The following is a 14,585-nucleotide window of genomic DNA, read 5'->3' on the forward strand; positions in this document are numbered from 1 at the left end:
TCATTTTGTGGACTACTTTGTGAGACAGATCTACTCATGAACAAACACTGCTCCTAATGCCACAATCTTCCCCCCCACCCCACCCCCGTTTCTTGGTTCAAAAATGGTTCATGCAATGGGCCGACAAGAAGTGGTCCACAGACCAGTGTTAGAGTAACCCTGGTTTAGCTTGTTCTTGATGGACCCTGGCAGATATCTTCTTTTGGGGACTAACAAGCACTTAAAATATTTACCTCTCAATTTTTGCAGCCCTGCCCATTGTATTTAAGCAGCCCCTTCAGAATCAGGAGGCTGAAGAAGGAGGTACAGCCACGTTACATTGTGAGCTGTCAAAACCAAACGTTCCAGTGGAATGGAGGAGAGGAGGCCTGGGGCTGCAGCCCAGCAATAAGTATGAAATGAAACAGAGGAAATGCATCGTAGAGCTCTTAGTACATAATCTCCAAGTAGAAGATACAGGAGAATACAGCTGTGATATTGGGGAACAGGAAACAAAGGCTTCTTTATATGTGAAAGGTAGGTGACGAGAGTCCCTCCCTGACTTCGCTCCTGAAACAATCGATTTGCTTCAGCACACAAAAGGAACATGATTGAATTATATAATTTTGGGGTATAATGATTTTCTTCCTTCCGTCTTATTAATATTTTTTTTAAATAAAGTTGCCCCGCACCATTGTCCTGAAGGGCACAGTGATATGGAAGAGGAGATGGTGCTGTATTTTAAGAGATCGTATTTGTTGGTAGGAGCTGGGACGGGGTCAGACCAGACAGCTAAAGGAGACTGCTCCTAATGGGTTCTGGGAAGGTGGGCAGGTGCAAACAGTACAGGAGAGTGCTGGAAGGCAGATATATTAGCCCCAGGATAAGCAGGTCCCTTTTCCCTCCGTAGCTGAACAGGCGTTACTCTGGGTTAATTAGGACATCTGGGGCCAATGAAGGGCCTGCCAGAACCTGTTAAAAGCCTCCCCTCCAGCCAGATAGGGGTGCGCGATAGGAGCTGAGGGAGAAGGGGAAGCTACTGGAGAGCTGGGCAGTGCAGACACTAACAAGCATTAGGAGAGAAGCCACGCAGGTACAGAGGCCAAGGGCGGGAGAATCTCTGCCTAACGGGGCGGATGGCCCTTCTGGGCCCCGGAGGTCTGAGGGAAGAGACCCTGCCAGGGGAGAGACTGAACCGGGTGTCTGGTCTGTTGCCACCACGACCGGAGGGGCTACCAGAAACTGAGAGGCTCCACTCCCTCCCCACTGTCTGGGAGGCCGGCAGGGACCCTGCTCCGACAGGGTGTGGACAGTAAAACCAGGAGCATGGGGAAAATTCTGAGGGAAAAGAGAAATACCCCAGCCTGCCGCTAAACGGAAGCGCAGGACCCACTGAAGCAGAGAGGAAGCTTTGTCACAGACCATGAGAGTGTTGGCTTGTAACATGAGTAACGTTCCCATACATTTGAGTTTGAGAGGGAAGCTCTGCAATGAGTTAACATAACGTCCCTGGACATTTGTCTTGATGCACCACTGATGTCCTCTCCAATATTAAACAAAAACAAAGTTCTCCATCTAGTAAATGGAATGAGGCCAACATGGGATTTTCCCAAGGTCTGGCCCTAGGAAGATTCATTTTTGAATACCAGCATATCTCTGGGATCGGTTCAAAGTTAATTTTGCTCAGAGAACTCAACCAAGGGAAGGCGTAAATTCAAAGAGTACTTGAAGGAAACTTCAGAATTGAAGACAGCCTCTTTTGAATATAATGGAATCAGTTGCCATTGTCATTACAAGTTGGCAGTATACATTCTATGATAGTGACTTTGGGGGTATTTTTAAAAAGCAGGCGCTACCTTTCCCACAACATCAGTGTCTGGTTATGTTAACAGGTACTTGATTTGGGGTTAAATAAAAGCCCCTGTTTTTTTTTCTCTCTTTCCTTTTAGCCCTCCCAGTTCTTTTCAAAAGGGAGCTCAAGGACAAGGAAGTGGAAGAAGGAGCTACAGTAAAACTCCAGTGTGAGCTGACAAAGCCCACGGCTTCTGTGCAATGGAGGAAAGGCACCATGGACCTCTTTCCATGTGCCAAATACGAAATGAAATTAGAGGGTCTTGTAGCTGAACTTGTGATCCATAACACAGAACCAGAAGACACATCTGATTACACCTGTGATACTGGAGATCAACAGAGCACAGCCAACCTCAGAGTGAATGGTTAGCATCACCCCAAATGGGGCGCAGTTTAAAAACATGGATCAGTGACATGTTAGAGAAATTACTCTTAATTTTTTTGTGAATACATCAAATTAGAAATAAGTTGAATGAGAGAAAAGCAGATACAAAACCACGAATCGGAATGCACAAAAGTGGATTATGGAGGGACATTTTTAGAATGCCTGTTAGGGTGCATAATTCACTGCATATAAGTAGGCTGACCAGATGTCCCGTTTTTAAAGGGACAGTCCCAGTTTTGGGGACTTTTTCTTATATAGGCTCCTATTACCCCCCCATCCCCTATCCCAGTTTTTTCACAGTTGCTATCTGGTAATCCTACATATAAGTGACCTCCTTGTGTCCCTCAAGTATTAACAATTGTAAGAAAATATGAGGACTCCATGATTTTAACAAATGTTAGTTCTTCAGATTTGGTAGTTTGGGTTATTTTCTAGTCCAGTGCAGCAATAGAATCATTATGCATAAACAAGTTATAGAAGCACTTTGATTACCTACTGATTTTCATCTTTACTAAACTGCAGTGAAAATCATGAACACTATGAGCCTTTAAACAAAACAAAAACAAAGTGGGTGGCTAGCCACATAATTAACTAGCCTCCCAACAGTTCCGTGACAGTTGTCCAAGTAGTTGGATGGAATTTGTTCTAGTGCAATAGTGCTTCATCTTCTGCAAGGGATTATTGTTGAGAGTCTAAGGATTTTGGAAAGAGAGTGGTGCAACAGAACGTGTGTTTAAGGCCTGATTCTCCTCTTTCTCAAGTTGGTGTAAATCAGGAGTAACTCCATTAAAGTCAATGGAGTTACACTGGTGTTAGTAAGAAGAGTATACTCTGTATTTAGAATGAATGCTAATAGTGCATCCTGACTCCTAATGCTATCTTCTATATCACAAGAAGGCTCATAATAGAGCTCCTTATGATAAAGAAACTCTGAACTTTGTGTGGGATAAAAGCTTTAGGGAAATTGCACTGAGCTTGCCTTTCTTTATGTATTGGGAACACAAGTGGTTTATTTACCTCTGACATTATTAAATGCATATTTGTTCTGCAGCATGAGGCCCCAAGCAGCCAGGCTCCTTGTGTTGGATTGTATCTGGGTTCATCTTTCTACATACAAACTCATAGCTAATGGATTGTCTATTGGCTGTTCTTGACTCCACAGCTATTAAACCTCTGTTCAAGCAACAGCTAAAGAATGAGGAAGTAGAAGAGGGAGGAATGGTCAAGCTACGCTGTGAGGTCACAATAACTAATGCTATAGTAGAGTGGAGGAAAGATGGCAGGTTGCTTCAGTCAAGTTCCAAGTATGGAATCAGGCAAGATGGTACCATTCATGAGTTATGTATTCAACACCTGGAGCCTAACGACACCGGCGAGTATTCCTGCATTGCTGGGGATGAGACGACCTCTGCAATGCTGACTGTGAAAGGTAAGAGCCTTTTACTGCGGGGTTACTTTTCAGGACAAGATGGTGAGATTTCACAAATCAGAATAGTTACTGCATATAATACAGTTTTTCTTCTTAAAAGATGACTGAAAGAGTTGTCACAAGGTAATACCAGATCTTCGGGTCTCATGGCAATTGAGTATGGCAAGTGTGAAGTTACTGAAGTGTTGCTACGAGAGAAAGGATTTTCTTGTGGGTTCATCCAAGACCATGGAACGAACTCCCACAGTATCTAAAAACTACCTCCCACCTCACTACTTTCCATGCCAAGTTCGAGTCAAGCTTCTTTGACATTGCTTTCAATAATATAAACACATAGTCTGGAAAGAGAAGACTGAGAGGACATGATAACAGTTTTCAAGTGCATAAAAGGTTGTTACAAGGAGGAGGGAGAAAAATTGTTCTTCTTAACCTCGGAGGATAGGACAAGAAGCAATGGGCTTAAATTGCAGCAAAGATGGTTTAGGCTGGACATTAGGAAAAACTTCCTAATGGTTAAGCACTGGAATAAATTGCCTAGGGAGGTTGTGGAATCTCCATCAGTGTGGATTTTTAAGAGCAGGTTGGACAAACACCTGTCAGGGATGGTCTAGATCAGTGGTCCCCAACGCGGTGCCCACGGGTGCCATGGCGCCCGCGGGGGCATCTATGTGCGCCTGCCTACTGACAAGGGAGCGCCCCGCCGCTGAGGAGCGCAGCCGCCGGACAAGCAGCCGCCAAAATGCCACCGAGAAGCAGCAACGTCAAGAAGCGTTGCCGCCGAAATGCCGCTGCTTCTTGGCGGCATTTCATCGGCGACGCCTCTTGATGACGCTGCTCCTTGGCGGCATTTCGGCAGCTGCTTGTCCGGCGGCCGCGCTCCTCGGCGGCATTTTGGCGGCTAGTCGTCAGGCGCCCGCCACACTGAAAGGTTGGGGACCACTGGTCTAGATAATGCTTAGTCCTGCCTTGAGTGCAGGGGACTGGACTAGATGACCTCTCGAGGTCCCTTCCAGTTTTATGATTCTATGATAGCACATGGTGCGCTATTTTAAAAGACACACAAACAATTTTATCCTTGGAGAGAGGAAGAGAGAGAGAACCACATGCGAAAGATGTTAGCCATGTCACCTAATGCACCTAGAAAGTGCTCAGATACCAATGTGATGGACATGTTATAAGAACCGACATAAAACAGAACAGTTTTCTAGAATTGTGATGAGCCGCTCTTGTGTTTTTGGTCCATGTGCGGCCATTTATCCTTTCACTAATGGACATTGCAACATTTGTAGAGCCTGATGTGACCATAGTCAGTGGCCTGAAGAACGTGGTGGTGTTTGAAGAGGAAGATGCTATGTTTCAGTGCCAGGTTTCTCATGATCACGCAAGGGATGTGGAGTGGAAGCTACAGGACGTCGCTCTGCAGAGCAATGAAATGAATGAGATCTCTGTTGAAAAAGGCAAGATTCACACACTTAGACTGAGGAAAGTCACCCAGCAGGATACTGGCACCATCACTTTCAGAGTGGGGCCCTGTGTGTCTACAGCAGAGCTCACAGTAAAAGGTAACAAGATCCATTACCTGGGTGGGAATCTGATGTGGGTGGAGTGCAGCTTCTCAAGGTGTCATCCATATACCGTAATGGAACTACTGTTATCAAATGAGATTACCAAGGATGATTAGGATCAGGATTTTGATGGAACCGTCTTCTCTCCATTTCTTAGTGCCATTCTCTCCCTGAATGCCCCTTCATAGCTGCAAAGAACTTTGCACTTGCAAACTCAAACCGTATTCTCTTCCTGCACTTATTAACCATGACATTGAGCCAGCCAAAATACTGATTAATGCTTCATTACATAGGGTTACCATATTTCCACAATCAAAAAAGAGGACACTGGGGGGGGAGCCCCGCTCTAGCCCCTCCCCCGCCCTGTCCCCATCCACTCCCTCCCACTTCCCACTCCCTGACTGCCCCCCTCAGAACCCCCAACCCCTCCCTGCTTCTTGTCCCCTGATTGCCCCCTCCTGAGAACCCCTCACCCTAACTGCCCCCCTAGGACCCTACCTATCCCCTGACTGTCCCGACCCTTATGGGTGGCAGGTTTGTAGAAATTTTGGTGGTGCCCAGAACCCGCCCCCCCCACCTGCCTAAGGCTCTGGGAGGGGGGTTGGATGGGGGGGAGGAGGTCTGAGGTGCATGTCCTGGGCTGGGGATTAGGGTGCAGGAGGGGTGCAGGCTCTGGGATGGAGTTTGGGTGCTGGGTGCAGGCTCCGGGCTGGGGCAGAGGGTGGGTGTGCAGGAGGGGGTGAGGGGTGCAGGCTCTGGGATGGAGTTTGGGGGCAGGAGGGGCGGTGCAAAGGGAGGGGAGGGGGGTTGGGAGGGAGTTTGGGGATAGGAGGGGGTGCAGGGGTGAGGGCTGTGGGTCTGAGGATGAGGGGTTCATGATGCAGGAGGGGGCTCAGGGCTGGGTCAGAGGATTAGGGTGCGGGGGGATGAGGGCTGGGGATGAGGGGTTTGGGGCATTGGAGAGGCTCAGGGCTAGGGTGAAAGGGCAGGGTAAGGGCAGCCTGCCTTGCCATTAGTGGATGGGGGGCACTAGGACCCTGGGGCAGCAGACAGCAGTTGCTGGGAGCAGGGCTCCGCATAGGAATGTGCTACTCTGGCAGCACAAGCAGGCACGGGAGAGGTGCGCGCTGCTTTCTTTCAGGCAGAGATGGGGGGGGGGGGACCCACGGGATGGGACGCGCGAAGGGGGGGTGGCAGGTGGAGGCCGGGGCCCGCTCCAGGCAGGGCCGGGGAAGAGACCCAGCTCCAAATATTGCTGGAGCTCGGGCACCACAAAAGAATATAACCCGCCACCCCCCCATCCCATATTCACACCCCCACCCCCAAACACCCCCGGGACTCCCACGCCCCATCCAACCACTCCCCGCCCTCTGACAGGACCCCCAGAACACCCGACCCATCCAACCCCCTCTGCTCCCTGCCTGCCTCGACCCGTCTCCATACCCCCACCCCCTGACAGGCCCCCCCCCAGACTCCCCTTACCATGCTCATGCCAGTCAGATGCTGGCTCCTCCACGTGGAGGCAAAACACGCCTCCCCCGCAGAGTGTTGAGGCAGCAGGGGAAGGGCTCTAGCTGCTGGAGGCCAATGGGAGCAGCTCAATCAGGCCTAGCCGCCCAATCAGCCACGCCGCTCTCTGCATGGAAGGGAGGGAGGTAGGGTGACCAGACGTCCCGATTTTATTGGGACTGTCCCGATATTTGCTTGTTTGTCCCGCGTCCCGACCAATGTGCGGTCGGGACACTGGACAAACAAGCAATTTTGCCCTCCCGGAAGGGCTCTTGCCCCCCCCCCCCGACTCCGCCCCCTCCATCCCCCATTGGCTCCCTCCCCAAATCCCCGCCCTGGCCCCGCCTCTTCCCCATGCATGTGGCACTCCTCCTCCCTTCCAGGCTTGCTGCTGTAATGGAGGGGCAAGCCTGGAGGAAGGGGGTGGTGGCCGGCTTCCAGTTCCTGGAGCTGGTGAGTAGGGGCACTGGGAGGTAGAGGGGGGGCTCTGGACCCCAGCAGCGGCGGGGGAGAGCGGCTCGGGGCCACACGAGTGGCCATGTAAAGTTTATCGGCTTGGACAGGACCCCGGCCGGCTCCCCGCCCCGCGCCAGCATGTCGCGCTGGCCGCCACAGGCCAGGTAAGGAGCCGAGTCGCCCTCTTCCCCCCTCGTCCTGGTTCCTCAGCTGAGCCCCCCCCGCGCGTCCCGATATCCCCCCTTCTCCCCCCCCCCTCCCGTCCCGATATTTCCTGTCAGTGATCTGGTCACCCTAGAGGGAGGGAGGGGAGGGGGAAAAATCCCGGACCTTTTAACCTTGTTACCAATTCCTCCCAAATGGCTATTTAAAGACGAAAAAGCCGGACATGTCCGAGGAAATACGGACGGATGGTAACCCTACATTACAATATGATATTTTAAGAGATGCTGTCAAGTAGCTTAGGTCCAAAATGCAGGCTTTTGCTTCAAAAATAGTCTTACAAAACTTTCATAGAAGTTAAAACACTTTTTAGTATTTAAACATTCCATTGCATCATTTGCACGCCAGTTATTATGGGGACATAGCATTGTAAGAGGCTCAGAGCGGAGTGGTTGACAATGTACTGTCAAAGGCATAATCTTGAAAACTAGACTAGAGTAATTACAAGCTCCTGCAATTCCATCCTCCATATATTTATAATTTCAGTACCGCTTCCAGTCTTTAAGGAGACTCTAAAGAACACAGAATTGGAGGAGGATGCTACAGCTGCCCTGGAGTGCGAGGTCTCTCAGCCCAATGTATCAGTGGAGTGGAGGAAGGGCTCCCAGGTGATTTCTCCAAGCTCCAAATATGAAATCAGGCAAGAGGGGACAATCCATACGTTAAAGATTTATAATTTAAAGCCAGAAGATTCGGGCAAATACACTTGTGATAACAAAAATCAGCAAACTACAGCCACTTTAACTGTCAAAGGTAGGTTTTTGAATATTTTTTAAATGACATATTTGTTCAAGTTAACAAGCACAGTCCTATTTTTATCAGATGCACTGGGCCAGATCTTCAGCTGATCCTTTGAATTCAGGGGAGCTAATTTGATTTACATCTGCTGAGGTTCTAGTCCCTTGGTTTTAGTAGTTACGTTAAATGCTTTTTATGTATAGTCCAAGATACTGATTTATTTCCATTGGATGTTGCATATGACAGTGGTAATGGCCCTATAATGAATGCTGTCTGTGAATATTACTAAACAGTTATGGAAATTTGTTACTGTGTATGTACATCCGCTTTCATATCTTATTTGGTTACTATCATAACTTTTAAAGTGAGGGACTAGCAGGTACTGGCTACAGGGCTAGTTTTACTCTGAGTAAATGTTTGCAAACTACTCCAGTACATCTCCGTCAATGAACTTCATTCCTGAGTTGAGAGTCCCCCTTGTAGTCCAGCTCTGGGCCTCAACCCTGTTCACAGCTTCATAGATTTTAAGGCCAGAAGGGACCATCTAGTCTGACTGCTTGTATAACACTGGTCATAGAATTTCACCGTCATGCTCTGTTGAGCCCAGTGATGATTCTGTCACCTCAGTCCTGACATTCAGAGGTCTCTATTGCATTGGCCTTAGTCAATATACACCAAAAAAAGGATCCTGCAAGGTAAGATAATGGTGCTGATGCTGCTCTCTCTTACACCAGTGTAAATCAAGAACTCCACTGAAGTCAATAGAATTACACAGATGTAAAAAATGATTAATAGCTTTAGCTATACACTGGAGGTCAATGGGAGATGCCGGAGATCAGCACTAGTGAAAGTCAGACCTGAGGTGTCTAATGTGGACCCCCAAACATTGAGACACCCCAGATTAGGGAATTCTTTTGAAGTAACTGACCTAAATGGCTTGTCTGTGCTCACTTAGTAAAACACTGATAGACTAAGATTAGAAACCAGATAATCTGATTCTCATCCACCTGTCTACGCCACTAAACTACAGTGCCACAAAGGCCAATCATCTAAACTCTTAATGTTTCACCTTCTTAAAATAGAAATAATATTTCAGTGGGAAATTTTCCATATCCAGATTGCAATATTATTATTATGATTTTGGGCCAAGAGTGAGTAACACATACCATTTTGACTCAAATTTATGATATGGAATCCTAGAAATGTAGGGTTGGAAGGGGCCTCAAGCGGTCATCCAGACCAGCCTCCTGCACTAAGGCAGGACCAAGTATACCTAGACCACCCCTGACAAGTGTTGGTCTAACCTGTTCTTAAATATATCCGATGATGGAGATTCCACAACCTCCTTTGGAAGCATATTCCAGTACTTAACTACCTGTATATTTAGGGTAGGTCTACACAGCTATTAAACGCCTGCGGCTGGCCCTGGTCAGCTGACTTGGGCTTGTGGGACTCGGGCTGCGGGGCTGTAAAATTGCTGTGTAGATGTTCAAGCAAGGGCTGGAGCCCAAGCTCTAGGACCCCAGCAATGGGGGAGGGTCCCAGAGTCCAGGCTCCAGTGTATATCTAAGCTATTAACAGCTATCATATCGTTTTTACGTCTGTGTAATTCTACTGACTTCAGTGGAGTTCTTGATTTACATTGGTGTAAGGGAGAGCAGCATCACCTCCATTATCTTAGTGTCACCCACAAATTTTATAACCATAGTCTCCACTCCATTATCCATGTCGTTAATGAAAATATTGAATAGTACCAGACCCAGGACTGATCCCTTTGGGAGCTCACTAGATACGGCCTCCCAGTTTGACAGCAAACCATTGATAACTACTCTTTGAGTATGGTCTTTCAACCAGTTGTGCATCCACTTTATAGTACTTTCATCGGGGCCACATTTCCCTAGTTTGCTTATGAGAATGCTATCGGAAACTATATCAAAAGCCTTACTAAAATCAAGATATATCATGTGTACTCCTTCCCCCCCATTCACTTGGCCAGTAACTCTCTCAAAGAAGGAAATTAGGTTGGTTTGGCAGGATTTGTTCTTGACAAATCCATGTTGGCTGTGACTTATTACCCTATTATTATCTTCTAGGTGCTTACAAATTGTTTAATAATTTGCTCCAGTATCTTTCCAGATATCAAAGTTAGGCTGGCTTGTCTCTAGTTGACTGTGTATTCTTTGTTCCCTTTTTTAAAAAGATAGGTACTATGTTCGCCTTTTCCAGTCCTCTGGGACCTCATCAATCCTCCGTGAGTTCGGCCAGAGGTTCCCAAGTTGTGGGACGTGCCCCACTAGGGGGGTGCGGAGGAATGTTTGGGGGAGGCATGGTTGGGGCCTGGACCAGCCCCCATGGGGGATGGGGAGGGAGCACCACCCAGCTCCTCTTCTGGCCTTGGCTGCCGGCCCCATGCCTGGGACTCCAGCTGTGGGCCAAGTCTCTGGTCCCAGCTCTTTAACCTGTTCTTTCCCTATTCTGACTTTTGTGTTCCTTCCCCATTATTGTTAATGTTATTTGTATTAAGTAAAAGTATCTGATCACAATTAACTTTTTCAATGGAGACTGAAGCAAAAAAGGCATTAAACACCTCAGCCTTTTTGGTGTCATCCATTCCCCACTAAGTAATGGACCTTCAACTTTTCTTCTTGTCTGTCTTGCCTCTCATGTATTTATAGAATCTCTTCTTATTGCCTTTTATATCCCTTGCTAGGTGTAATTCATTTTGTGCCTTAGTCTTCCTGATTTTGTGCATACTTTTGCTATACTTTTGTATTCATCCTTTGCAATTTGTCCATGCTTCCACTTTTTGTAGGATTCCTTTATGATTTCAGGTTTCAGAGTGGTAACCGTGTTAGTCTGTATCAGCAAAAAGAACAGGAGTACTTGTGGCATCTTAGAGACTAACACATTTATTTGGGCATAAGCTTTCGTGGGCTTCATCCGATGAAGTGGGTTTTAGCCCATGAAAGCTTATGCCCAAATAAATTTGTGTGTCTCTAAGGTGCCACAAGTACTCCTCATTCATCGTTTTTTTATGATTTCAAATCATTATAGAATTCCTGATACAGCCATATTGGCTTCTTGTTATTCTTCCTATTTTTCCTTCTTATTGGGATAGTTTGCTATTGTGCCTGTATTATTTTACCTTTAATATTAGATATGCTACAACAAAGAATCAGTCACAAAGTTCAAGAGAAATGAAATGTTTCCAATTTCACATGGAAATTTTCCCCGTGAAAAGTGTTCACCAGTTTTGCACGACTATAATGTTGACTCCACAATCCAAGTGTTGCTTGTGATACCAAGCAAATCCAAATGCAGTTGTACTGTGAGTAGATGTACTGAATGGCATGATACTTGACCCTATTTTTTTGTCTATGGAACCCAGCCATTCCAGCACTTTTTGAACAAAAACTCCAGAACCAAGAAGCCGAGGAGGGCTCTACTGTCACCCTACACGCTGAGCTCTCCAAACCCAATGCCCCAGTGAAATGGAGAAAGGGTTCAGTCTTGCTCCAAGCTAGTGCCAAGTATGAGATGAGACAGAAGGGATCTACCGTGGAACTCCTAATTCATGACCTGCAGCTGAAAGACTTTGGAGACTACACTTGTGATTCCGGTGATGAGCAGACTACAGCATCCTTGTTGGTAAAAGGTGACAGAAACATTATTTCTCCTTTCAGAGGGGTAGCCGTGTTAGTCTGTATCAGCAAAAACAACGAGAAGTCCTTGCGGCACCTTAGAGACTAAGAAAATTAATTTGGGCATAAGCTTTCGTGGGCTAGAACCCACTTTATCAGATGCATGGAGTGGAAAATACAGTAGGCAGGTATAAATACACAGCACATGAAAAGATGGGAGTTGCACTGACCCCCCACTCGGTACGGCAACTCCCACCTTTTCATGCGCTGTGTATTTATACCTGCCTCTGTATTTTCCACTCCATGCATCTGATAAAGTGGGTTTTAGCCCATGAAAGCTTATGCCCAAATACATATTTGTTAGTCTCTAAAGTGCCACAAAGACTCCTTGTTGTTTTTGCTATTATTTCTCCTTGTAGCTATTTCTAGTTTAGTTTAAATGTAGCAGTCATATTACTGGGATGGAAGACCAATGAATTATGAATCATGTTAACCAAGGGATGCTGCTACCTGTCCAGGGATCATGTGGTCACCAAAAGCTTTGGTGGTGTGATAAGACTGACAGTGATTGAGATAGAGCAGACAGACAGTCTTATGGATCTAGCTAGACACCAATCCAGGTGGTGCTCGATCTGCAAGGAGGCTACATCCCTTTGGGATTTTCCTGAATGATGGATAAGGATAAAGGTATCAGTGCTCCACATGATACTAGGCTCAGGGACACTGGGCCAGTGAGCCCAGTCCCCCTGAGCCGAAAGCTGTTAAGTGTCATGTGTTTCTCATACACTTTCACTTGCAGGCCCCACTCCACACCACATGCTAGCCTGCCTGCCTGCAGTCCAGCGGGGTCCCCGTGCATCCAGTTGTGCTGCAGGCAGAGAGATGCCATACACACTCAGAACCATATTTCCCGCCCATGCGAATCTCCACTTTCACTGTGGAGCCACTAGGGCATAATAACAGGCTGAACCAAGACTTTGGAGCTGAGCCCCCAAACTTTGTGCTGTTCCAAACCAAAACCCGAAAGCCCATCCTAAATCATACAGCTGTACCCCCATCTGTGCTCTAAATCAATACAAATTATTCTAGTTCTCCTTTCTTTGTGGAGTCTGGTTTTCAAAGCTGGGCAGATTAAAGGAAGATACCCATTTCCTCATTTGTGCATTCAAATAAAAAAAAACCCAAAATCCCTAGTTGAGGCATCTGAGTTCCACCTTGGGCACCCAAATGGAGAATTAGGTGTCAAACTTCAGTGCTCAGATTTTAAAATGGGCTCCTGCTATTGGGCATTGTGAGATGCTGCTAAGGTCATTCTTGATTTCAGCTGGAGCTGTTGGGATTTAGCACCTCTGAAAATCAAGCAGTCTACATTTGTTCCCCATGTGGGTTTTTAAAAACGTATTTTGCAACGTGAGCTAAAGGAGTGTCTTACAGGGTGCCATGATTCCATGTAAACTCCACTTAGACCTACCGGTCTATGAAGGGTTTCAAGAGACTGCTGCGAATGGTGATGTGAAATGAATTAGCACGTTGTGCCTGTGGGTGTGTAATTCTGGTGAGGAAAAGCGTCAAAATGTTCACAACTGTATATGACAAATAGAAGACCAGCTGTAAAAGCAGGGGGAAAATTCATATCAGAAAGTCAGAAAGACAGTCACTAATGAAGTGTAAACGTGTTTCCCTGTTTATCTTGGTTTAGCTTTGCCAGTGCTTTTTATACAACCACTCCAAAGCCAGCAAGCAGAAGAGGGTGGCGCCATCACCCTGAGCTGTGAGCTCTCTAAACCCAACGCCCCTGTGCAATGGAAGAAAGCGGGGAAAGTTCTGCAACCAAGTGACAAGTACGGGATGAATCAAGATGGCCCTACAACTGAGCTGACAATCCATAACCTGACTGAAGCTGATGCTGGGGAATACACCTGTGATACAGGAGACCAAAAAACCACAGCAGCTGTATATGTGAAAGGTATGACTTGAACTCTCTTTTGATCAATACCGTTGGAAGTATCTGAACTGTGTTTAAAATCATGATCCTGGCACCATGACAAAATAGAGTTCTACAGCAACGTAGTGGGAAATCCCACTATACATGGTCCTGTGCCCAGTAGAATAAAGAGGACTTTGGCCAGTGATTTTAGTGGGTTCAGGGCCTTTAGGGATTCTAGGGATTCACGTTAATATTACTTAGCTACAATGTGTAATCTTCTTGTTAGAAATATTTGTATATTATATGTACAATATTGTTTTAAGTACCCAGAATCCTTTGGGCATGAGTTGCCTTACAAATAATAATATAATAATTATGTCTAAAAATGGGGTAAGATGCTTGAAAATGGATTTAAAACAGTTGTGACTTTTTTTTATCAAAGAACCAGCAGCAAGCATAGTGGAGGTGCTAAAGGACGTCACCTTAAATGAAGGAGAAGATGCAGTGTTCAAGTGCAAGGTGTCTCGAGAGAAAGCTCGGGACGTGCACTGGTACCTGGGTGGCGTACCACTCCAGCCCAATGAAATGAACGAGATCACAGTTCAAGGGAAGCTTCACACTTTGACCCTGAGGCAGGTGACCCTAGAAGACTCTGGTTCTGTCAGTATCAGAGTGGGGCAACATACCTCAGAGGCACAGTTAACAGTCCAAGGTAAGTAAACAACCCCTTTGAGATAATTATTGCTTCAGTTCTATAAGAGGTTTGGTTGTTTTTTAATTCTGTGTACAGTCACCATCAGAACCAAGCACTTTTCTATAAACCTCCCACTTACGATGGCGTTGGATACTACTCGCTCTTTCTTTTACAGGCTGTACAAAGCCT

At 46.5% G+C, this 14,585-nt stretch overlaps 1 protein-coding gene across 6 annotated transcripts in view; it reads left to right on the top strand.

The window, feature by feature from the left end:
• Positions 1–14,585, top strand: part of OBSCN (obscurin, cytoskeletal calmodulin and titin-interacting RhoGEF) — a 266,409-nt gene that overhangs the window by 156,921 nt on the left and 94,903 nt on the right. For all 6 annotated transcript variants that reach the window (XM_065582593.1, XM_065582594.1, XM_065582591.1 and 3 more), the window contains 8 exons: positions 250–516; positions 1,929–2,195; positions 3,378–3,644; positions 4,934–5,206; positions 7,883–8,149; positions 11,523–11,789; positions 13,475–13,741; positions 14,145–14,414. In XM_065582593.1, coding sequence (XP_065438665.1) covers positions 250–516; positions 1,929–2,195; positions 3,378–3,644; positions 4,934–5,206; positions 7,883–8,149; positions 11,523–11,789; positions 13,475–13,741; positions 14,145–14,414 — 2,145 coding nt within the window. The remainder of the gene's footprint in view (positions 1–249; positions 517–1,928; positions 2,196–3,377; positions 3,645–4,933; positions 5,207–7,882; positions 8,150–11,522; positions 11,790–13,474; positions 13,742–14,144; positions 14,415–14,585) is intronic.

This window comes from Chrysemys picta, chromosome 2 (assembly GCF_011386835.1).
Source record: "Chrysemys picta bellii isolate R12L10 chromosome 2, ASM1138683v2, whole genome shotgun sequence".
NCBI lineage: Eukaryota > Metazoa > Chordata > Testudines > Emydidae > Chrysemys > Chrysemys picta.